General features: G+C 31.8%; 3 protein-coding genes across 7 annotated transcripts; 2 read left to right on the top strand and 1 right to left on the bottom strand.

Annotated features, from left to right (window-relative positions):
• Positions 1-1,095: 1,095 nt before the first annotated feature.
• Positions 1,096-1,959, bottom strand: LOC105131107 (copper transporter 1-like). The gene has a single exon (XM_011033911.1). The coding sequence runs from the start codon at positions 1,760-1,762 to the stop codon at positions 1,283-1,285; it is 480 nt and encodes a 159-aa protein (XP_011032213.1). The 5' UTR covers positions 1,763-1,959; the 3' UTR covers positions 1,096-1,282.
• Positions 1,960-7,471: 5,512 nt separating this feature from the next.
• On the top strand, positions 7,472-12,160 carry LOC105131106 (UDP-glycosyltransferase 76E2-like). 2 transcript variants are annotated; one of them, XM_011033910.1, is made up of 4 exons: positions 7,472-7,493; positions 9,410-9,925; positions 10,349-11,269; positions 12,087-12,160. In XM_011033910.1, exons 2-3 carry the CDS (start codon positions 9,439-9,441, stop codon positions 11,221-11,223), a joined length of 1,362 nt encoding a protein of 453 aa, XP_011032212.1. In that variant the 5' UTR covers positions 7,472-7,493; positions 9,410-9,438; the 3' UTR covers positions 11,224-11,269; positions 12,087-12,160. The 2 variants fall into 2 exon arrangements, with proteins under 2 accessions (XP_011032212.1, XP_011032210.1); XM_011033908.1 differs by lacking the exon at positions 7,472-7,493 and adding an exon at positions 8,818-8,948 and having other exon boundaries at positions 9,214-9,925.
• A 552-nt stretch (positions 12,161-12,712) lies between these two features.
• Positions 12,713-25,709, top strand: LOC105131105 (transcription factor IIIB 90 kDa subunit-like). 4 transcript variants are annotated; one of them, XM_011033905.1, is made up of 20 exons: positions 12,713-12,914; positions 13,036-13,106; positions 13,221-13,302; positions 13,433-13,505; positions 14,222-14,307; positions 14,390-14,466; positions 15,489-15,545; positions 15,649-15,761; positions 16,328-16,407; positions 16,527-16,613; positions 17,702-17,782; positions 19,599-19,757; positions 19,842-19,946; positions 21,081-21,153; positions 21,261-21,373; positions 22,365-22,445; positions 23,051-23,188; positions 23,935-24,024; positions 24,642-24,695; positions 25,389-25,709. In XM_011033905.1, the coding sequence occupies exons 2-20, from the start codon at positions 13,045-13,047 to the stop codon at positions 25,605-25,607; spliced, it is 1,830 nt and encodes a 609-aa protein (XP_011032207.1). In that variant the 5' UTR covers positions 12,713-12,914; positions 13,036-13,044; the 3' UTR covers positions 25,608-25,709. The 4 variants fall into 4 exon arrangements, with proteins under 4 accessions (XP_011032207.1, XP_011032208.1, XP_011032206.1 ...); XM_011033906.1 differs by having other exon boundaries at positions 12,713-12,919; positions 13,038-13,106; positions 19,842-19,928; XM_011033904.1 differs by having other exon boundaries at positions 12,713-12,919; positions 13,038-13,106.
• Positions 25,710-25,718: the final 9 nt, after the last annotated feature.

Below are 25,718 nucleotides of genomic sequence, written 5' to 3'. Positions count from 1 at the left end.
GACAGAACGCCCTTTCTACTCCATGAACCAATAGTGTCCCCATCTCTCACTGCAATGCCTATATATATATATATCTAGAGAGAGAGAGAGAGAGAGAGAGAGGAGGAGGTTTTTAAAAAACACTTATCCATATATATTTTTTTTAAAATATTAAATTGATTTTTTAAATGATATTAAAAATTAATAAATATTATTTTATTATATTTTTAACTAAAAAAATACAATACACAATAATATCAAATTCAATCAATGAAATGAAAAGTCTTCGTCTTTTCTATTTACAGAAAAAAAACATCATATTTTAATTTAGAGGCCAATGAAAATATATTTTGCAAAAGAATATTGACTTTCGAAACAAAGAAATTTCTAAAATTCTGTTCAAGGAGTTTCTATTGAAGAAATGGAAGGTGAGAACTGACGATTTTGTTTTAGATTGAGAATTAATTAACTGTTAAAACCAATTCGACCTGGCCAAAATCTTATATGATTACACACTTTAAACTATCAAATTACTTTCCTTGTTAAATAGCATGACTTAAAATTAACAAAAAAAAAACAACAACAATGACCTTTGTTTAAATTCGATAATTAAGTTTTTAAATAAAATATATTTAAATCTTAATGGTTTTAGTTTATTTAATTATTTGTTAGATAATTAAGGGTTCCGCAACCCTTCCCATAAAAAATAAAATAAAAATTGAAATCAGCATAGCAGAATTACAGCATCCCTTGAAGGGCTCACGAATAGTTGATCAATGGCAATAACTAGGCATTTGCGCCGTCGAGGCGACTGCTCGTTGCTTCTTGAAGAAATTCTCGTCCTCAAATTTAATGCTTTGGACTCACTTGGCATTAATTTCCATCACTAAGACCTTATCGAACCATGCAAATGTGTGGACCATAAAGTTAATGGTTCAATGGGAGAAATTCTACTGTTTATTTTATTTTATTTTATTTTAATTTTATTGTGCCAATCGTTTTCGCAGCATCTCAATAAATTTATACTTCAAAAATCGCACCAATTTTTGCTTGCTTGCTTTGGCTTTCTCCCTGATCGATACGGCTAAAGATTCATGAACTGGTAATAAGGACAACTAGTTCATAACAAATATATATATAATGGAAATTTATTTTTGCACAAATAACAATCCACACACCAAGTACTTGTAACAGAAATTATTCTTCAAGTTTCAAGAGGGTACAAAGGGAAACAAAAACACGCGTAATTAGAGATAACTGCATCGCCAAACCTGAGAACCTGCAGATACCTGATGAGCATAATTCAACAACTCGATGGAGGAAGATCAGAGGTTTTAGCAGGATTTTGGGTTTTCTTAAAAACCCTACTGCCAAAAAACAGGAACCCCAGAGTATGCCCAGCCACAGCAACCAGGAACACGCCGCCATTGAAAGACATGATAGCCAACATGACCATATAGGCTGAACCAACCCGCAAAGCGTGCAGTAGAGTCTGGACTAGACCAGCCGCCACATGGTTCGAGCCGGGCTTGATCAATTGGAAATGGGATAGCCACTCGACAAGAATGGAAAGCACAAAAACAAACAGCAAAGCCACAAAATACATGTGTGGTCTCTTATCAGAGTTTCCAGGCCAGCCAGAGAAGAGAATTTCAGCACTCTTCCCCCAAAAGAAGGTCATGTGCATCATCATCGTCTCGTGGTGTTGCATCGTTCCTGCCATGTTCATGGGCGGCGGTGGAGCCATGCCCCCCATGCCCGGCATATCATGGCCATGTTCCATGATCTCTCTCTCTCTCTCTGAAACCCTCAATATTTCCTTCTGTGAGGGGTGATCGATGAAAATGGAAAGATTTTATAGTGAGTAATCGTTACTCCACGAATCTATTTAACAAAGAAAGCAGATATTAAGATATTAAAAAGACTAAACCTGACCAATAAGAAATTATAAATATAGATTAAAAAATACTTTAACGGAAGAATATGCTACAATTTCTTATATGAGTGTAAGACGGGTAAGTGGTCAATAGAATCTTCTTCCGTTTAGAACGAGCTGAGGCTATTTAATGAAAGAGTAAATTATTTTACTTAGCCCCTATACTCTTACACAATTATAAATTAACACTTATTCTTTTGAAAACTATAATGTAGTTCCTCAATGGTTGTTCATTATTGTGAATTGCGTTATTAAACTATTTATAAGAATTTTTACGGTGTTTATAAAGTAAATAATTAATGATATTTTATTAGTTTTTTCATGTAATGTACTTTAAAAAAATAAATAGATATAAAAAAAATTAGAGACGGAGATATTTTTAGTGAGTCATGAATTTTATTTTATGATCGATCTCTTACTTAAAATTGAGTTTTGAGGGATAATTAAAAAGATGTAACTAGACATACAAATCTTATCTTATGATTTCTTAGAGGGTTTTTTTATGAATTGAGAATTATACTCTATTAACAATTTCAATTATTAGAGAAAAATCAGAATATTTTTATTTGATAAGTTAAAGAGATTGAGATAGTATTTTATATTGTAATAACAATTACTTTTTAAAATATTTTTTATTTTGAAATATATTAAAATAATTTTATTTTTATTTTTAAAAAATTATTTAATATTATCACACCAACATGATAAAAAAATGCTATAAAATTAATATGAAAGAAAATTTTTTATATATAAAAACTTAGAAAGTGGAGACAAACAAACTCTAAATTTAAGGTCGTAAAACATGAAAAAATTATACCAGTGCTAAGGATTGAAGAATAACTTAGTATTAATGAAATAAAGGGTGGCAAAATTCGTGGTAGTACATAATTGGGTGATGGAACTTGCAGTAATTATAGTGCCCGCGTGTGTGGCACTATTTTAAAAATATTTTTAAAAAATTAATATTTTTATTTTAAATTAATATATTTTTAATATTTTTAAATTATTTTAAAAATAATTTTTTAAAAATAAAATAATATTATTATCATATTTTTTTAATAAAAAATATTTTAAAAAATAATTATCACATCACTCCCAAACATATTAATGATATTACATTGGAAGCTTGTTTTGTTCAATTTGATGTCAAAACCATTTTATAAAAACCAACTTTACGTGGGTTTTAGGTTTCCAGGACATATCTAAATTATTAACCCTTGATTAATTTAAAATAATATTGTTTATTATAAAAATTATATAAAATAATAAAATAATATTATTTTAAAATTTTTATTATTTTTATAAAATTAAATAAGTTTTCACTCGAGTTCTAAGTAAGTTTACTAATTTGTGGGCTGATTTCACTAAATTAACTGGACTTAGCTCGATAAATTTTATCCAGTTTAGTATAAAATATATCATATGTCAAGTTATAGATCTTCAGGTCATTGAGTTAAAACACCGAGTCAAGTTGGGTTTACTCAAACCGATCAAAACAGTGTCACGGGGCTAAACCTCATGCTTGGCATATCATGACCATGTTCCCTGCTCTCTCTGTTAAACCCAAAATATTTCCTCCCGTTGAGTGATGATGAGAATGGAAAGATTTTATAGGACTTCAGGAGTATAGTTAACTCCATTGGTTTCGTTGCTTTCGTTCCGTTACAAGTATGGATTCAAGCTGTTAGTAATATTTTCGTGAGTAATTTTTTAAACAACATGTGTAAATTCAAAACATATTAAATTGATACAATGGAAACTTGATTTGAATATAAAAAAGTGTAAGATGATGTTGTTCTATTTTTTTAAAAAAAAAATTCATTCTAATTAATGTTTTTTTAATGTAAAAAATATATATAATCTGCGAGGAACTATTTAATTGTGTAATTAATATTAGTTTAATATGTCAATTTTAAAATTTCATAATTCAATCCTTTATCTAATCTGAGTTTTAAATAAAAATATACAGGAGTTGTAATGAAGTAATTTAATTGATTGGACAAGTATAAAGATGACTTAGACGAATTACTAAATATGTAAGTCAATTAAAAAAATTAAAAATATTTTTTTTTTAATATTAAGATAACCATATATTCAAACATTCATTATTAATCCAGATTAGCCATCAAATTTGATACTCGAGTCCGGAATACAACCACAATACACTAACTTGGACCAATTGTCTCATTCTTTTTCTATTACCTTTTTCTTTCCTTAATTAGTCCTGGGTGAGAAGCTATTCAAGACTAAATCGAATGGTTGTTGGAGAATCGGTACAAAATTAAAAGAACGAGCCTAGGATCGAGTTAGATGAATTTTGAGATTCAATTGAAGAGATATTATAAAATTAGGGGTTAATATGAATAAAGAAAGCACAAAAGTGTCCATTGCATGTAATGCACGCGCCAACATGTTAAAGAAGCCACCATACTATAAAGGAAGGTACACCTTTCTTTGAGCTTCAAAAGTGTTATTTCGTGGTGTTGCTGAAACTATATCAATTAGGGTTCATCCTAGGATGACATATGATGTTTATGAAGGTTTTCAATGTGAATTTGATGATCATTTCTTCTTCTTTTTTTAAGGCAAAAAAGTACGATAAAAACTATAAAATACTAATAAATATAATGACATAATAAAATTTGCCAATATATTTCATATAATATTAAAATTATTTATTTTTTTTAGCAGTGTTTATTGTGTTAAATATAAAGTGCATCACCAACAAATTAAATTCATCGATATATTCTAGAAAGCTTTGAAATTATTAACTTCTTAATTGCATGATTCATGTTATCAATTATATACATGATTATCAATGTATTAGATTTGTTGCTATTTTTTCTAAGAGCTCTAGAATTGTTCATATCTCAATTATATTGTTAATTATTGTTTTTTATAGATATCATCTCCAACAAACTAGAAAGTCATTAATGATATTTAAAGGATTTTTTGAAATTTTTTGATTAAATTAAAAATTTAAATTAAATATTATAGACAGAATCTCCGATAAATTGAAAAGTCATTCGTGATAATTAAAGGAGTTTTAAAATTTTTTAATTAAAAAAAAATTAATTAAATATTACGAACATAATTTATGATGGACTAAAAAGTCATTTGATATATTTAGAGAATTTTTGAAATTTTTTGATTAAATTAAAAATTTAAATTAAATATTATAGATAGAATTACTAAAAAATAATTAAAAATATTAATATTTAATTATTTGTTAGTAAAACTATTTATAAAAAAAGCTCAATTAAAAGACCGGGAATGCTAATTTCACACTAAAGGCACCTCTTCCTCTTAGTCATCCCTTTTCATCATCTTTCTTTTTTCTCTTTTTTTTTTTTGTAAAATTCACGAACACTCTTTTATTGCTTTCTTTTCTCTTCTCAACTTCTTTTTTTCTCTTCTTCCCCGTGCTTAGATATATCTTTTCCTTTCCTTTTCTTTCTCTTAAATTTTTTTATTAATTGATATATTTTATGAATTTATTTTTTTTCTTTTCTCAGCTTCACTCATAATAAGATTTTTTTTTGTTGCCTTTTGTAGTATATTTTTTTTTTAATTTTTATATTCTTAATAATTATATGAATGTAATTGTAGGAATTGTTTTGATATGAAAACAATTTTGTTGGATTTTAGATGGATTTTGTTTTTCAATTTTGTTGTTCAATTTCAATTAAATGTATAAGATTGATTTTAATTATTATTAGTTAATTTTTTTGTTCAATTTTAATTAAATGAATTTATTTGTTTCTAATTTGTTTGAGTTGATTTTTTTTCCCAAACAACAAGGTTTTCGACTATTAGTGGATGTTGATTTATATTAATTATTTTCTACTTCCATTTAAAAAATATATTTTAAAATAATTATTTTTGGTTTTATAAACGGAATAAGTTTGTTGATATATTTTAAAAAGTCAAAAAATAATTACCATAAATATAATTGTTACTATTTAATCTCTAATAAAATTATATATAGTATTTATGTCGGTGACATGAAAACTTTTTTAAGGAAATTACTAACACAAATTACTGTTTTTGTAATGGCGTGTTTCCATCCATTAGCCCGACAATAAAATACATATCTACGGACTATAAGTGTAAATACATTAGCATGTGATTGAACCTCGATGATTCGGTCCCCTCACGTGCAAAGACAACTGGGACACAGACCCTTAGGAGTCCCATGCGAGTCCAGCAACAGTACAGACTTCTAAGATCAACCATGTTAGAGATTTTTCTTTCCAGGGCCTAGCTGGAGCAACGTCCTTTCTTCAGTTCTTGTGGGTGGTTAATTAGGCCTGGTTTGGTTCGAGGTTCAGATTTGACTAAGCTATTGCCGATGAATTCTGTAGCTAGAGCTGGAAATAGAGTCTGCGCTGTGAAATGGGCTCTCCAGAAGGAAGTATATATTAGGACATGTTGCAGTGCGCGAGGATTTGGGGCCGACTGTGGATGGAATTCAACACTGGAGCGTGTGTGTGAAGGAATTCTAATGCCACGCGGGCCATTTTTTGGAGACCAGCGTTTGAATATGAAGCCTGTTTGTCGTCTATGGAAGGTAGACCTTGAATTAGACAACGAATTTGAGAGAGGGAAAATACACGAAGCTGTAAGAAAATTAATGGGGATAAAGACGGGGAGAAGGTGAGACAAAGAGCAGTAGTAAAATTTAAGGAGAAGGCGAAGCCTTGTTTGGTGGAGGATGGCTCTTACTATTAGAGCATTTCCAGTCCAAAATATTATTTTAAGAAGCTAAATTGATAAAATAGTATTTTGAATAGTATAACTTATCTTATCATATCTATTTCAATAAAAAAAAACTATTTAAAAAGTCATTTATATTAGAATAAAAAAAATAAATATTTTATTATTTTTTAATATTGTTTAATGTTATTTTTTTCCACATATCTATATTTAATTGGTCTATTTTTTTAATGGTCCCACTTGGTTGGTTTTAACTCTTTAAAGAGATATATAAAAATAACATTTGTAAGAGAAAAAAGACATTTTAGTATTTTATTTGGCATTTCTCTTTGAATCTGTAAAATAAATAAAAAAAAACTAAAATATTAATTTTTTATTTTTTACTATCTATTTGGCTTCTCCGTTAGAGATGCTATTAATCACCAGCAATTTAATGGAACATATCTTATAATGCTGACAACTAGAAGAGGGGATCACTCTTCGTATATGTCAAAAGCTATTTTATTGGGATTATTTATTTTTGAGTTTTAAAAATCTTTTTAATTTTTTTTTTATTTTAAATTAATATTTTTTAAATATTTTTAGTTATTTTGATGTTATGATTTCAGAAATTATTTTTAAAATTTTTTAAAAATATTTTAAAAAACAACCAAAAATATATTTCTAAGCTAACCCCGTAATTCTTCATATTCGTATGGTCGTACAGAAAGCTTAGAGTAAAGAAACGTGTCCCTTTCGAGTTTTGGCCGCCCTGCTCTGTGATTGTGTAAGTTTTGGTGGTCCACCTCACAGAGACTCTGCGTGTTGAAATGGAGTATTTAATTTTCCGTAATGATATAATTATGGGTTTAGTGGGTGTTTATGCTTTGGTTAATTATGGGAGCTATAGCAGCCGGCCCTGTCAAAAAATAAAGAAGTTATTTTCCCGTCAGGCAACCACATTTTGCAGGCGGAATGCTCACGGGCTGCCCCTAGTTTTACTAACAAACAATTTTCAACTCAATGTCAGAGTGAGTCAGATTCCACCTTCTTGATGCGGTGACCTCACCCTATCGAGCAAATCTAGACACTGCAAACCATGCGGTGTTCAAGTAATAAAGAATTGGAATTAAAGAGTTTGTTTCCTCTATAATTTCAAGTTTGAGTTTTCGGTTGTTTATATAATAGTCATTGGAGACTTACATGGTCGTTAACTTGAGAGCCCATAGTCATTGGAGACTTACATGGTTGTTAACTTGAGAGCCCATGAGATTAATCGTGATGCATGCAAACTGACCCGGACACTCAAAAAAGGTGTAGGCACTGCAAGCAAGGGTAGTTTAATTAGCTAAATTTTGAGTTGTTTAATACCCATAAATTTAAAATTTTTCAACGCCATTGAAAGTTTACAATGTTATTATATTTAGGGTTTATATAATTACATGTAAGCTAATTTAGATAATTGATATTGATAATAATAATAAAAAAAATGTAAACTCTGCTAAAATGCTTATGCTTTTTCAGTCAGTTTTTCAACTAAAAATGAGTTTGTTTTTGAAGTAGGTATATTTGTGATTTAAAAAAATAAATTTTAAAATAATATAATTAGTTATAGTTAGTTGAATTTAAATATATATTAAAAAAATAAATTTTTTAAAAATATAATTAATTATAATTAATTAAATTAAATATATGTTTGATAAAAATTATAATTAAAATTTATATATAACAAAAAATATGTAATAAATGTTTGGTGGAAGTGTGATTGTGGTTGTTTTTTAAAATATTTTTTACTTAAAAATATATCAAAATAATATTTTTTTATTTTTTAAAAATTATTTTTTATATCAGCGCATGAAAATGATCTAAAACCACAAAAAATATATCAATTTAAAACAAAAAATATTTTTTTTTTATTTTTTTAAATACTTTTGAAATGTAATAATAAATAGAATTTTACAAAATTTAGTTAAAAATATATAAAAACTAAAAACTGTGTTTTAAATTTAATTTTTTAAGAGATTCTGAGTATAATGCAATTTTTTATTTGTTATCAAGTATATTTTTGCGTTTGTTTTACTGCAGATATAAAAAACCGGTCAAAAACAAACGAAGACTTGGCAGCAGGTTACAGCGCGTTCGATGATTATTTTAATATAAAAACATATACTGAATAAACTATTATTCCTTCTTTCTTTTGTCGGAGATTTTGAGCTTTGTCTTGTTAAAGGTTCTAGTTCTTGAGTCTTTGATTTTGAGTCCCTTTTACCTCCTCTGTATTGGCTTCACTTTCAGTTCAATTGTCTCTCCGTTACCACTGCAACAAAAAGCTTTGATGGCAAGACCCTTTTTTCTCCTTTCCTAGCATGTTTGTAAAAATACAATAACTTTCTCCTCTTTCACTGTTTGTTTGGTTAGAAAGCTGTGAAGAAGATAATAACAGGCTAAGATGTGAAAAAAGTTTGTTTTTTAAGTCTTGAAATTCTATGATTATGTGTTTTCTTGCCAAATTCAGTCAAGTTTCAAAACTCTGTTCGATTGGCACAACAGAGTTTTGGGCATTTGTTTGTTTGGATCTTTAATCTTTATTGATTTGATTGCAGAGAGCAGAAGTCCAAACCAATCTTTGTCATCCAAATTTTCGACCATCATTGAAGAGAGAGAAATAGAACACCAGATCTTTATTTGGAATGATCAAATCTGTCCTCACATTGCCATGCTAATGCTTCCTGAAATCTAACCAGGGCGGAGGTTAATAGTTGTGAGCAGCCATTCCCAGTAATTTCAACATAAAGCTTGTACAGAGGAACCTTTCTATTGATTTCAACATGGCTGAGGAAGGGCATGAACAGCGTCGTAGATTGGTGTTAGTAGCAGCTCCATTCCAAGGCCACATCAATCCATTGCTTCAGCTGAGTGCTGTCCTTCATTCTAAAGGATTTTCCATCACCATTGTTCACACCCGATTCAATTCTCCTGACCCTTCCAACTATCCTGATTTTAACTTCCTGTTCATTCAGGATGGCTTATCTGACCATGACATCGCTTCTCTTGACCTAACTGCCTTTGTTTTGGTTCTCAACGACAAATGCCAATTACCTTTCCAAGAATGCCTGGCCAAGCTAGTGAAGGAACAGGAGACACGTGATGATCAAATTGCCTGTGTCATTTATGATGAACTTTCATACTTCTCTGAAGCCACGGCTCATAATCTCAAGCTTCCAAGCCTTATATTTCGCACTAGCAATGCTAACACTTTTCTCGCTCGCAGTGTTCTTACCGAAATGTATTTGCTGGGTCGCATCCCCTTGGCAGGTTTGTGGTTTTGGCTATGTTTATGAAATCATGCAACTATGCAAGGCATTTTCCCTTAAGTCGTATACTGATTTTGCCTGCTAAGGTTTTTACTCGTGTCTCAAGTTTTTTTTTTTTTTGTCTGTTATTTATGAGGAGACATTTGTATCAAAGTCTTGTGGATCTCCATGAACATCCATTTGCTGATGTAGAATGGATAAAACTGAAACGAACCTGAGTTTCTCCTTACCTTCACGTGCTTCTATTTTTAGAAGGTGCAGATCCCCCGTCTTGCCTCCTAGTCTGCTTCTTGTGGAGGCGCAGGGGATAGTATCCATATTGGTTGCTTTGGAATTTATTTACTTCTGGATTTCATCTATATTATGAGACCATATTATAATATTTTTACATTAATTTTTACAAGATCTTTCCTCTAATGTACAGATCCTTTGTCCCAGAAAGCAGTGCTGGAGCATCCTCCCCTCAGACAGCGAGATTTGCCCATCTCCAGTTTTGGACCAGTGAAAAATTTCTTTAAATTAATAGGTAATGCACGAGATGTAAGAAGGTCTTCAGCAATCGTTTACAATACAATGGACTGCCTTGAAGGGTCATCGTTAGCAAAGCTTCAACAACACTGCCATGTTCCAATCTTTGCAATAGGACCGATTCACAAGATTGTTCCTGCACCATCCTGTAGCTTACTTGAAGAGGACACTAACTGCATGTCATGGCTTGACAGGCAAGCTCCGAGCTCGGTCATGTATGTAAGTATAGGAAGTTTAGCTTCCATGAATGAGAAAGACATACTAGAAATGGCTTGGGGTTTGGCAAATAGCAAACAACCCTTCTTGTGGGTGGTTCGACCTGGCTCAGTACATGGTTCAGAACGGGCTGAGTCATTGCCTGAGGGATTCAGAGAAATTGCTGGAGAGAAGGGTCGAGTTGTGAAATGGGCACCGCAAAAAGAAGTTTTGGCACATAATGCAGTAGGAGGGTTTTGGAGCCACTGTGGTTGGAACTCATTGCTTGAAAGTATATCTGAAGGGGTTCCGATGATATGCAGACCAAGCTTTGGGGATCAGAAGGTTACAGCTAGGTATGTAAGTCAAGTATGGAGAGTTGGTCTGCATTTGGAGGATGAATTGGAGAGGGGAGAAATAGAAGGTGTTATTACAAGGCTGATGGTTGATAAAGAGGGGGATGAGATGAGGCAGAGGGCAATGGACTTGAAGGAGAAAGCAGAACTTTGCATCAGAACTGGTGGTTCTTCCTATAATTCCTTGAACAAGTTGGTGGAATTAATCAAATCGTTTTAACTGTACAAACGATTTGTTTATCTAATTAATCTCACAGCTGATAGCCTAAGAGTACTCTGTTTATTTGTTGGCGTGGTTGCTTCCTGAAGCAACCACAACAAAATAATTATTTGATAAATATAAAAATATAATTTATTTTTAATGGATTTATTATATATTGCCTTTAAAATACAAGAAAAATTAAAAAGCTCTATATTTTTGTAAATTTAAATGAATAGTACGAGTAAATTATATATTGCCTTTAAAATACAAGAAAAATTAAAAAGCTCTATATTTTTGTTAATTTAAATGAATAGTACGAGTAAATTTTAAGTTTATTGTGACTTTAAACTTTAATGAACAGTTTCTTTAAAAAAAATCAGTTCAATTAAATTTAATTTACCTGAATGAATAATAATTTTTTTTTGTTTTAAAAAAATTAGTTTAAAATAAATTAAATTTACTTGTATTGTAATTTTAATTTTATTTATAATAATATTTTATCTAATTTTATTATATACTTAAAAAATTATAGTTTTTATCGGATGAATTTTATATGTAATAGAATTGTAAATAATTTAATGAAATAATAATAAAATTTTTATATAAAATATTATTTATTTTATGGTGTAATAATAATAGCTAAATCTATAATATTTAAATTTAAAATTATTAATATATATATATATGATTTATTTTATAATCTTAATTTATAAGATATTTTTAACCAAATACATTAAATTATTTTTTATTTAATCTTAATTTAAATCATATTTTTAACAAAATATATATAAATATTAAACCAACCTCCACTAAAACTATTTTTCATAAAATAATTTTTTTAAATCACAATTAAAACAACTATTCCAATATTAGACAAACTGTAATAATAACCAACCTAGCCATATCTTCTTGATTGATAAAAAGTTGTGGGAACTACTGATAGCAGTTTATGAGATTTGATGGAGGTTTTTTTATTCTTTTTTTTGGAGATTGTTTGTGGGTTCTAAAGCTTCTTCCTTTGATTAATAAACTAAGCAACATTAGAAATTTTAATACATTGAAACAAAAAAAATAAATTAATTGACATTAATATCCCATATCCATATAATATTATATTAGTATCATTAGCATGTATTAGTTTTTCACGCACGCTGTCACATTCAAAATCTATTTTTATTAATTTTGCAATAAAATATTTTTTTTAAGTCAATTTTTCTTTTTATTCATGTGTTTTGAAAAACAAGTTACAATAAAAAAAATCATTCTTAATGATTTTTAACCTATTATATAAAAAAATTAAAACATAATTAATTTGATAGAATATTTTAAAAAATTACAATGAAAAATAATAAAATAAATATTTTATTTTCATTGAATAAAATTTTTATGACCATAAAAAAATATAATTGTATTTAAAATTATGACATGTATATTATTTTTTAAATATAATTTTAATAATTTTATTTAAAGAAAATTTTATTCACAAAGGAAAAACAAAACAATTAATAATAATAAAAAAAAGATGAGGGACCTTTAACAAAACAGCCCAGGCTCTGCTATACCTGGAAAGCGTTTTTTTCCCTCCTAAAACCCCGCTCTTCTATCAGGATAACTGGCTCGTGTCAGTTGTGATAAACCCTAAACCGTATTTTTTTCTCCGAACTCTCTATCTTCAGAAATTTTCCGAGAAAACGAAAGAAAAATAGTGCGAGTGGTAAGAAAATCTGTTGCGTTTCTGATTCGAATGAATTTCTCAATTAAGTTTCAAATTGATAGTTTGTTCTTCATCTGCTGTTGATTTTGTAATTCTTTTTTCTTTTCATTCGGTAAAGGTACACAATGAGGTCTTGTGGCTCTTGTCGACAAAAGGTTCAAGCATATTATGACGAAAATGGCATCGTGTAAGTCCTTTATTTGTCATTACATTCAGATTTTTGTTGTTTTATTTATGATTGTTTTCATGACATGATTCTTATATTATTAATTTTCTGTTATAAATGTTTGGTGTTTTGAAGGTCATGTAGTCGCTGTGGGAAAGTTCTGGAGTTCAGTTATCTTTCATCTGAAGCCTCTTTTGTAAAAAGTAGGTCGGGGGAGGTCTGTTTTTTTTCTTCTTCTTTCTTTTCTTTGATGTACTATTTGCTTTTCTACTCAATGTTAATGGTGTGGCTAATTAATGATCCTAGTGTTCTTCTCTTTATGTTCATGTGGTTCCATTTACTTGTAGAGTCATGTAGCAGGTTCGTTTGTTAGGTCTGTTGAAAGCGAAAACGCTTCACGGGAGAGGTTGTATGAAAGAGGTATGCTTTGTTTGTTGTCCTTCTTAATGTTGTAGTAGATTTCATTTCCTGACACATGTTTCTGGTGGTTGTACTTGTTAAATATTTCTAAGTCGACAGAAAAACTACGAAAGAAAGTGGTTCCTTGTCAAAAGATGAAACTTGTTGTCTTGAATAACGGGGTTTTTTATTTATCAAATTTTGAAAGGGTCCTGATTTCCAATTTGAGTTCTCTCCAAGGTTAATAAAAGTGGTAATGAAGATATCGTAAAGAGATGTAGAGTTCTATCTTAAAGTAAGAAAAAGAAACGAAATCTCAACCAAAGTAGCTATTTTTAAGTTTTTAGATACGAACAATAATCCTTGTTTTTGCTGCAATAGCAGTCTTCTTCTATAAAGTGTGAAGCCTCAGCAAGAAGTAATTTTAACTCTTAAATTTAATTTAATATTAACTGTCAAAAAGATCACAATAAACTAACCATTGAAAGAGATAAGACAGGATAAACCTTGATTGGGAAAGACCACCTAAGTAGCCTGCCCTATTTGTTTTGTAACCTGGCTTTCCTCCTTTACAAGGTAAGATGCCACGATCACTGTTCATGACTAGAATGATTGTTCAACGTCCAAAGATTTATGTATTTTCATTCCATTAAGAACATCTACCTGTGGAATTGCATGGACATCATGAACTTATGCGTGGTGTTTTTGGTAGTGGTTAATTTCCTTTTATCCTGCAGCACGTGATGGCATGCTAAACATAAAAAATGGCTTAGGCATGGGTGAAAATCTTGGCATAGTTAACCAAGCTATGGTGTATTACAGAGTATGTTTCCTTGCACCTAAGCTTCAACATCACAGGCATGTTTTGATCAATTTATCGAATTCTCTTAATCTGTTATCTGTAGATAGCAGTTGAACGGAATTTCACCAGGGGCCGTAGGACAGATCAAGTACAGGCTGCTTGTCTTTACATTGCATGTCGGTAAGGAATGCATCTCTCCAACTCCTTTGTGCCTTTTCAGTATCCCATCTTTTTGAGGAAACATGCTATGCTTGTGTTTTTATGCTTTCATGAACGAGTGAGGCTTCTTAACCTACTAAAAACACCCTTGTTTATTCTATGGAGAATTCTTACCAGGCGTAGTTTTTAACTCTTCACAAACATATTAATTTGAAGAAGGACCTGGACAAACAGTTTTATATATTCCATAATAGAATGCCAACAACTAAATATGGAATTGGAGTACTTTTTTTGTTTCATTTGTTTTGTTATTTCCATTACTGTTGCTGTGGTTAAGATTCCCTTTCTTCTCTTCTTCTTCTTCTTCTTTATTTTGTTCTAACAAAATGGTAATTATTTATTCTGTTTTTCTGGGGGGTGTGGTGGAAGCTTCATACAAGATTGTGTGTTGCGATTCTTTGCTTGAATGCCCTCTATACACATCTTTTGTCATGTTTATGCAGTGGTAAAAACTAACTCCATTTCCAACATTCACTAAAGGACTTATCTTAGTATTTCATTATATAGCTTCTCAAAAAAAGGGGGCTAGAGCAGGGTCTCTTTTTTCCGCTCTTCTTTTAATTTCCTGATCAACTATTTTAGGAGAAAGATAACTTCCATAGTTGTCTTCCTCACATAAACCAAATTAGTTTTCAAGAATCATTGTCTCACCACTTAAGTTTGTGGTCAAGCACTCTTTTCTAAATCTTCATAGTGTGACTCATAAGTCTCCAACTACATGGCTAGCAGATAAAATGTTTTTACCCCAAGGTGTTAATGATACCCTGGAAATGATAGTGAAAGTTGCAATTGATTTGTCGTAAAGAAATACACTGAGACCATTTTCCAAATGTGACTTGCCAGTTATTGAGTTGTAGCATCTAGTGTGGGAAAGTTGTTTATTTTTCCTTCGAGTTGATTCCTGAATTTGTTTTATGTGCAATCATACTAGAATTTAGCAATGTTGACATTTTCTGATATTACTTTTGGACTTTCTTTTTCAGGGAAAACAGAAAACCATATCTTCTTATTGATTTTTCTATTTACTTGCAGATAAATATGTGAGGAGCCTTGTCATTTCACAGCCAAATTTAGCTTGTTGCCATCATGATTATCCCTTGCTTTTGTGTCAATAACATAATTTTCTTTTGAAATTGTTTACAGTTATGTACTAGGTGCTGTATTTTTGCAGCTCTGCAAAGTTTTAAATCTTACCGAGCATGCCATTTGTCAGAAACTTCATGATCCTTCCATTTTCATACACAAATATACAGCTAGTAAGTTTCTATAATCTCTTGAATGCTGATTAGTGATTTTATTTCAGTAATTAAATTAGAGGGCATTGGATATGTTCTCTTGCCAATTGGTTGAAATTTTGAAATACAAGGTTCGAAAATCTATCAAGCAATACAAATACTCCACCCCCCTCTATCCTAAAGCCTTCTATTTATTTAAGCAACACATGATGTTAATTTGATATGAGTGTACGATAATACCCCGTTCAACTTTCTGTTCTCCCCCCTCCCCCGGAAAAGAACTCCATCTCTATCTATTGTTTAAACTTTTCCTTTTCCAATTCTATCTTGAGCTTAAGGGGCACATTCAGATCTTGTGTTGGTTTTCCTAGTGTTCTTTGGTTTCTCTTTCCTGAATCCAAAGAGGAAGAGTATTGGTAATGGCTTGATTGGCTTCTTGAACTGTATTCTTAGAAGCTTAGAGAGTATCGGGATACCCCTCTCTATTTCTTTTATACCAGAGTCTTTAAATTATTTCATTTGGAACCGAATGTATATGATATGTGTTTTCAAGTGGGAGATTGTAATAACCATTATTTGTGTTTTAGGTTTATCAGGAGGAAAAAACAAGGAAATTTCTGATGATGCACTGACCATTATAGCAAGTATGAATTACCATTGGATACAGGTGTGAAATTCTTTTTTGATATTATAGGAAAGATGAACATTGTTTCAGTCTTTTTATCGGATACTTTTTGAGGTATCCAGAGTCTTATAATGTTCTGTTTGATTTGATATTACTCACAGACAGGGAGAACGCCCAGTGCATTGTGGGGTGCAGCATTATATATATCTGCACTTTCACATGGCCTCAACTGCTCCAAATCTGACATCGTAAGTCATGCTTGGAATTTCTGTTGATGTGCAGTGATTAAGTTGACAATTGACCAAATATTAAATGGATTGAAAAGTCATCTTAATTGTATTAAAGTCATTTAATTGATGCAGAACTTTTCTGTCTTTCTACTTGAGTGCTGCACCTAAGTATTCATTGTTTATTGAGGTATGTTTTTCCTTGTATGAGCAGCTGTAGTTCCTATTCAAAGAGATGAAAAGAAAAGAAAAGAACTGGAGAAGTTGTTAGTTGCAGAGGCTGGTAATTTCAAATAATGATTTAGTTATGATCTTGATTAAAGTGGACTTACTAGTGTCAGCCTATAAGTATATGTTAAGGCCTGGCTATGATGCCTCACTGTCTTGAAGGCATCTACAAGCACTTTAGTATGCTGACACCTTGCGGTGGCATAACCTAGTCACTATGCAACTTAGGGTTCATGTGATATTGGTTGATTGGATTCATCAGTACATTGCTGGTGAATCCATATCATTGGAATTGCAAGGAAAGATGTGAATTGCATTGAAAGTCATAAGACTTGGAATGATTGTTTAATTTCTTCACAGAATCAATTTTTTAATTTATTCTTGATAGTTTGAAGCACCAAGTTGATATTTGGCCGTGTGAGAACCAATATGTGCATGTTTGCAAGTTTGAAACCGATGAGAGAAATTGACCAGGGAGAGTGTTAAGGAGGGTGGAAGGTGAAGAAAGGGCTTCTTTGATGGGTGATTATGAGGTGTGGGAAGAACTTCCGGGGAAAACAAAGTCTAGGTTGCTTGAGTTTGATTATCCATGAAGCTTCTGTCAGGCTTGTCTCAATTGATAGTTATGTTACTGGCTACTTTATTCTTTCTAGAATTGTAACTTATGTATAATTTCTTGAACCAATATATTTCAAAGCAATTGCTACATTAATTTTTGTTTCTTGTTTCAAGTATACTTTCATCTCGTATTTTATGAATTTTATTCGCCTATGAGCCTGCTTTTTTTTATTGACAGACAGCCTCAGCCTCCTTGAAGTCTTTTAGGATTGGCATTTGGTCCATGCTGTGGTTATTTGATACTTGCCTTTAATCTTATGCAGTTAAGGTTGGTGCATGTTTGCGGGAAAACACTGTCAAAGAGATTGGTTGAATTTGAGAATACAGAGTCTGGGAGCTTAACGGTATATTTCTGAAAGTGTTTTCTGACTTTTTAGGCTACAGTTGTTCAGAACATTGAAAAATAATGCATTATGTCTCGAATTAGCATATCTATGACGTAATATTATTCTAACTGTGTAGTGAGACGCCTTTCATGATCAGTATTGAGAAAACAACATGAAGAAACATATAAACCACCATATCTCCACTCTCCAGTCCCCCTTCCTACATACGATTCAGTAAATCATTTCATGCTTAGATTGATGTTTTTTTATATAAGGTTATCTTGGCACATGGTTGACTTATGAGGAGCTCATTAGAGCTCTCTTCTATGACATATTGGTGGACATACTATTGATACCCTGAAATTCCTTGATACCCTACATGGTATTTCATAGCAAACAAAAATTTACCTGTCCGAATTACCAGTTTGTTTTACTCTTTGGCAGACAAGCTGCCTCTTCTGAAAGGCGACTTATACTTTGTCCCTCTGAACATGCTAATTTTCATTTTTTTCACATCTGATTGGAAAGTTGTGTTTTGCTGTACCAGGTTGCATTCTTTTTATACCTTTCACTTAGATTTATGTAGTGATTGACAAATTACAGTTTACTACATGGTAGGTTATTCTTATTTTGTAATATCATCTCCAAATAAGGCAGGTGCTTTAAGGGAAATCTCCTTAGGTGATAATCAGCGGGATTAGGGCTGCTCTTTTATGATATTCCCCTTTGCTTTTGTATTTTGGAGGACAGCTTATTCTCCAGTATGCCTTTGTAATTTTTTCAGTGAACATATTTTTCTCTTATCTAAAATATCTTAAAAAAAAGTAAAAATAAAAGGGAAACTTGATGTAAAGGATGCTGCACTTAGCATAGATGTGGCCATTTGATGCCTCAGAAAGAAAAAGGAGCATGAAAATGATGAGGGTTTGCTAGCTTAGTTGGTAAAACCACGCTTGGCTCCAAGATAGCAGCCCAAGAGGTGGAAACTGGATAAAAAAATTTAAGAAAAAAATAACAAAACAAGAGGATATGAAGACAGCTACCCCAAGCCCTATCTAACTATTTACAGAATCCGCTGAACAAAACTACCCAAAAGCTAAAATAACTGAGGCCGAATACTACAAGTGAGTCTGTAATACATGTGCCTGATAATCATAAGCGAATGTTCTAAGCAGAAACATGAATAGGTAATTCAATATGTATAAATATGAACCTTTACCACAATCATTAACTAGATGGAGATTCGAAGCATATAAAACAGACTGCAGAATAGTAAGGGTTTGAAGTTAAAAAAGAAAAAAAAGATCTTGTAGTGGATCGGTCATATCCATCTCTATTGCCACTCCTAGAGCTTCCCTTCAGTATTTCTTACTGCCTTTTCTTCTACTCAAACAACTTCCTTAGAATGACTAGTTGAACTAATACTAGCTTACCGGTTGTATTTTTTTTTAGCAGTATCAAATCTATTTATTAATTCAGTTCAAACTTGCCAGCAGGGTCTGCTTATATGCGCTTGCCCCCCTCAAGGGTATCCTAAAATCTATAAATTTCTGTCAGAGATGCTAAAAGATTGACAAATGTAAATCTAAAAAAAACATTGATTATAGTTGAAAATTACTGTAAAGAGAAAGATTTGCAAGTTATATTTCTGATCCGCTTGATTTAGGGTATAAGATGAAAAGTTATTTGTTCTTTCTAATTTTGATAAAACAAAAGAAGTCAAATCATTATTTGTCATCTAAGCTGTTTGTATTGTTGATTTTTTCTTTATGTTATTTTCTCTACAAAATTATGTTGTATGAAAATTTTGTTCTTTATCTTCCTATACTATTAGATTGAGGAACTGAATGCAAAGGTAGAGGAACTGAAAGAAAGTTCATTGCCACGAAGAAATTTTGGGGAGCCATCTAGTTCAAAAGAGTTGCTTTGTCAACATAAGGGTACAAATAAACCTCCTTTTGGATTTGGACTTTGTAAAGATTGCTATGCAATTGTGAGTGTTGCTCCCTTTTATGAAAATTAACTAGTTTTTTCCCTAAAAAAAGATGTTACAATTCACATTCCTACTTTTATCCAGGTTATAGGATTTGATGGAGGAACAGATCCTCCTGCTTTCCAAAATGCTGAGAGTCAAAGAATGAAAAAATCATCTATTAGACATAACGTGAGTGACTCAAATTTGGTTAGTATGTCTTCCTTAAAGCTAGAGTACTCTTAAACTAATGAACTTAACCATTTGCTTTCTCTATTGGCTTTGTTGCTGTTGAAATATTCATGTTTAATCATTTCTGATGTGCAAATTGTTTGGTTAGTAGGTCAAGATGGAAAATGCTAGCTAAAAATTTGCCTTTTTTGTTTGACATGATAAAAATGCTTGTTAGTTGACAATATCCCTGTCTGGGCTGCAATTTTCTGGTTTTTCTGGGTCAATAAGCCCTGTACAATTACTCTAGTTTGTGGCTAATAAGTTGCTAACTACAAGATTCTTCTTTCAAACACTCTTTAACTTTCAATCCAAGCATGCACTTCATTTACTTTTTTCTTCCATCTCTTGCTACGTTACATATTACAAAACCTCCAAACAAATTCCTGTGGAGTTTATCACAAATTATCAGACATGGATGTTACTAGCTCTGTTTGAAATTTCTCTCCTTTTTAGTTCTGTCTTCAATTGGAAACCACCATTATGATCACTCATGTTACTTGTTTGGTTTGGGAATTGGACATGTAGCCATGTTGAGGGCACATTTGGATGGTGCTTCTCTAGTGTAATAGTTAGCATCTTGCATTAATGGTTTGTGGAGTTTTTTCATGTAGAAATTCAGATCTCTTAGACCCTGCTTTTGTGGGTTAAACATATAAAATTATATTTAGAGGACAATGGACTTGAGCTTACACTATCAGATATCTGCTTTTCCTCAATACTCAATTATGTGTTTTTTCTTCTCTCTGTATTATTTTCCAAATACCTTTCACTGTTGCGCATGTGCACACACATAGAGCCAAGCGTGTGTTTTGTGTATTTTTCCATGGAATCAATAAAGATATGCTGCAGTAAGATCTTTTGGATGTATCAGACAACTCTTAAAAAAGCATATGATTTGCAAGGATATTAGAATTAGCTATGAGCATATCTTACCACCAAACACTCTATTAGGAAAAAAGTAGCTATGATATAACATTAGAGAATCATGCAATGAATTGTGTGTTTCTGATGTTATGCTATGAATTTCTGGTGAACGTTAAACTTATATTTGCTTTTCAGCATTTTATTTATAAGTTGTTATTGATCTTTTTATCCTCGTTTATTTTTCAGTTTGCAAAAGATTTGAACAGCCAATGCGAGAGCAGAGATGAAGAAAGGCCAACACGCGAGCCTGAAAGTGCTGGTGGGTTTACCCTCTTTATCTTTATGAAGAGATATTATGGTTTGAAATTGGCATGGTCTTCTTCCAAAATACTTGAAAAATATTTACTTGAAACTAAAATGTTTCAGGAGCTGCTATGGGGCATTTAGCCAATGATTCTGATAAACTGCATGGCGTGGGTGATATGAGTTCTAAAGCTTTTGACGAGTCAGATGGCTTTTCTGATATTGATGATGCTGAGGTGAGAACCAAAGATTCTACCATTGTGTGTTCCTTTATGCATATCATTGCTTGCATGCATCCCATCTTCTACAAATCTCAAGTAATATAATGGAGGGGATCTCAAAAAAATAAGAGCTTTGGATTTGCTTTGCTCATGGTTGCTTCCGTGCTTTCATGCCAGAAATATAATGAAGGACTCGATACAAGTAACATAAACCTTAAGCCTGCCTGTTACAATTTACAAATCATTAATTTCAGAATCTTGCTTTTATCATGTTCCAAAAGCAATATTAAGCATGGGTTGCAACACTGAATTTCAGAAACTGAAGCCTTTCTGTGTTTAAGCTTTGTGATTTGCAACTTATTCTAATCTACATCATCCCAAGCCTATCTCATTGCTCGTGCTTCTTGCTTTGTATTACTGTACTGTATCACAACAGTATTTGGGCTTTGAATTTTATTTTTCTTACATGATTTGAACAATATTTGTCATCCTGGATTCAAATTGTTGAAACTTCATTCAGGAAGTGTCGTCATTCAGGAAGTGTCATCATACCTTCTCCATTCACTTTTGGGTCTATTTGTTTGTGCATGTCCTTGTCCTTGCATGCATGCAGTCATGTGTATGAGTACTGTTATGAGTGTCCTAATAGAAACCCAAACTCCCCCTCTTTTCTTAGCCCAGCAAAGTCGAGAAGGAAAAAAAAAAGAAGAAAAAGAAAATCATTTTGCAATGCTGGAGTCTGACAAATCTGGCACCTAATACTGTTGGCGCTGCTCTTTTTCTAGGAATATTTTTTAAGAAATAATAAGACTGTAATTCTCATGATCTTTGTTCTTATACTAATTTGATGTATTTGAACTTTGCTATTCAAACAGTAGCTATTTAGTCAATTCATTCTGCTTTAGCTTGTTTTTTCATAAACTAGTTTGTATTGCTATTCATCTATATCCATTCAATTACATGTTTCATTTTATTTTTTTGATTTCATTGTTTAGATATTTTGTAGGTTGATAGCTACCTTCATAACGAGGAGGAAAAACGTTACAAAAAAATCATTTGGGAAGAAATGAACCGAGAGTATCTTCAGGTAATTGAATTTTCTGCAGTCAAATTTCCGTTAATTTCTACATCACAGGCTAGGGACCATTTCTTGGTTCAATTGTAACACTTGGGCTTGCAAAAGCATATTTGCAAATTCAAGTCTTTATAGCAGTCACTTCTTGCAAAAATGCTGAAGGGTAGGTCAGCAGGCTCATGACAGGTTAATGAGCATTGACATCTTATGGCTTTTTTTATGAATTTGTAACTTCTCTTTTGAGAAGCTACTCGATAAATTTTTGTTGGTGTTACAACTATTTCTTCTATATTTTCTAGCAAACTGTGATATGATTTTTAATCCAAAACATATACCATAGGATTTGTGTTCTCATAACTCGTGTGTTGAATTGGATGATTGTTTGTATGCAACACCTTGTCATATCTTGCACCATTTAAAATTATTAGCTGGTTTTTCTTCAGCTTATTATATGGTCATTTTTCTCATTTCTTTATTTGCTTAGCTAGCATCTTGGGAAATTGCCGTTTTTATATATTTGCTTGTCTTTGCATGATAAAATGCTTTCTATGCAGTTGTTATTCTTGTTCTAGTTCTATGGATTTAGCTTGAAGTTCATTGGCGATTGCTATTTATAGGAACAGGCAGCCAAAGAAGCAGCCACAGCGACTCTTATGAAGGCTTGGGAGGAGAATTTCAAGAATTGCCCAGAGGACTTGCAAGCTGCAAGGAAACTTGATGCTGCAGTAAAAGCTGATTTAGCAAAATCTAAAAAGGTAAATTTCTGGTTTACTAGGATAATTTTTTATATACTCTTTATCATTTGAAGATCTCAACTATAGTTCTGTAATGTGTTCCTCTCTTTTTTGCATACTATAAATGATGTCTTGGATTCTTCATGCAGTACAACAACATAAATGTCCAACCATCTTTTTTCCCTGCTGAAGTTTTTTTCTCAATGGTTTATATTTAATTCACATAACTTAAGGCTTAAATGATGGTTAACCCTCAACTGAATTTGAGCCCTTATTTCCATTCAACTTTCCAACTTGTGGATAACTAATATTTCTGAAAGTTTCAAATCACATAGAAAGCCTGCTTATGATTTAATTTGTTTATGCTTTGTAATTAAGTGACATAAATTGCTAGGGCGCATGTACTTTGTTCCTCTTTAATCAAGTGCAAAAAATAGGTGCATAAAATGTCTATTTACTATATGCTTAGTTTCATTAAAAGCCAAAATTAGTGAATAACTATTCTATATTTCTATTCAACTCTTTGTTCTTGCAGCCATTCATAATGTTACTGTAAACGTTATTTAGAAAGTTTAATGTGAATTATGATGATAGTGTATTGACTTTGTCAAAAAATACATAAACTGCTGCAATACTGAGCAGTGTATGGCTTCTATAAATGTATTTCTAACTCTTTTTTTCCGAGTCTAGAACCTTAATGATGTTTATTGTTTATCTTCCTACTATGTCTCAAGTTTGACTAATTTTCTTCTAATATTTATTTGCAGGAAATTCAACAAAAGCGAGCTTCTGAAGCTAGGAACTTGGCTCCCGCTAAATCTGCTGCAGAAGCTGTCCATCGAATGCTGACTAAGAAGGTAATTGACATGGATAATAAAGGAAGAAGTTTCTGCAAGTTACTATTGTTTTGATTTGCAACATCAAAAGCTGCTAGCTAATTAATTTCACTCTCGGGGCAGCATTCAGCTGTGAAGTTTTTGTTTACAGTAGCACATCTCAGTTGGGTAGAATTTCTATTAGAAATTTAAAGTCAAGCCAGCTCATTGTGAAGAATTTCTATTAGAATTGAATCTTAACGAGAAATCACATCTAATGGCTTAGAAAGATTTTGTATTAGAAAACCATTGCAAATGGAGGCTTCCTGGCTCAAAACCTTTGCAATGAACTCATAATGCATCCTGAAAAAATGTAGTTAGGCTAGTCATGTCATGTTGTGAATTTCAGGGAAAGAAAATGAACAGAAAATCTGGGAAGGATACTCATTGGTCATTCTTTAAACTTTGTCTGCCAGTTTGATACAGTGGCTTTGTGCTTCAATGCATGTTATGTGTGTGAACACGCTGGCTTTTCTGTATAAATGTCAAGTATATTTTTACATTTTTTATTTAAGGTTCATTCGTATTCCCAAAGCATAATCTATGGGCATTCTCCATTTTTTGTTTAATGAGAAATGTGCTTATGATTTCTTTTGCAGAGACTCAGTTCGAAAATCAACTATGATGTGTTGGAGAAACTCTTTGAGGATTCTGTATGTTATTGCTGTTTACCTTTTCTTCTTTCATACAAGCATCATCCATCTTCTTTTCTACTTTCAGTAGAGATTAAGTTTAGTTCCTATAGCATATCTTTGAAAGAGCATGTCCATTTGGTGATTCGAAATTATAACGAGGGAAAAGTTCAAATTTTCATGCCACTTTGATGCGTCGCTCATTTCTTATTGCACTATTCAGCTGGTGCATCTTGATATATTCTGAACCACATTCTTAAGTATCTTTCTGTCGATGATGTTCAGTCACAACCGGGGATAGTGTTTATGAATGAATGACCTTCTATACTCTTTCGAATATTAATCTGCAAATTGTAAATCTAATGCTGTAAAGATCAAATTTTAGTTAGACTAAAACAACAAAGGAATTAAAGTTCTTTCCCTTGATTTATTTACCAAGTAACAGTGTGGAGGACTGCCATGTCTTTGTCTATCCTTGGATTAGCAAATGAGCTTCGCATCTTCCACGCTCCTAGAGGAAGAGACTGTCATTGTTGGTGTCCTTTCAGATGCTCTAGTTTCTCATGTAAAGAGACTATATTCTATTTACTTTTTATCCTCTTGCAAGGATGAGCATCAAGCAACCTTTAAAAATCGTACTTCGCTTTATTCCCTTTTAGTATTTTAGATTACAATGCATGTATTTCCGTGAGTGATTAGAGTTTTTTCTTACAGGTGGCTAAAGACGCCAAGAAACCGCGAACAGAATTACGTTCTGACTCTGCTGACACGGTGCTCAATACAGACGGCAGAGATTGTCGATTAGATTATACGAATGAAAATAATGGTTTGGGGTCACTGGATGAAAACGAAGATGGTGCTGTTGAAGAAACATGTGATCTTCTTTATGATGAAAATTGTTCTGATGATGACTATGGTAACAGTTTGTGGTAGAAGTTTTGGTCATTCCTAATCACAGAGGACTGCTTTTCTCTTATTATTAAACATTTTCCAAGAATAATAATAATGCAGCGCCATAGAAATCTAAAGCTTTCATATTGTTGA

The sequence above is a fragment of the Populus euphratica genome, unplaced genomic scaffold (assembly GCF_000495115.2).
Source record: "Populus euphratica unplaced genomic scaffold, PopEup_1.0 scaffold76.1, whole genome shotgun sequence".
Classification (NCBI taxonomy): Eukaryota; Viridiplantae; Streptophyta; class Magnoliopsida; order Malpighiales; family Salicaceae; genus Populus; species Populus euphratica.
The sequence above is the reverse complement of the archived record's forward strand: the minus strand, read 5'-3'. Positions and strand labels throughout refer to the sequence as shown.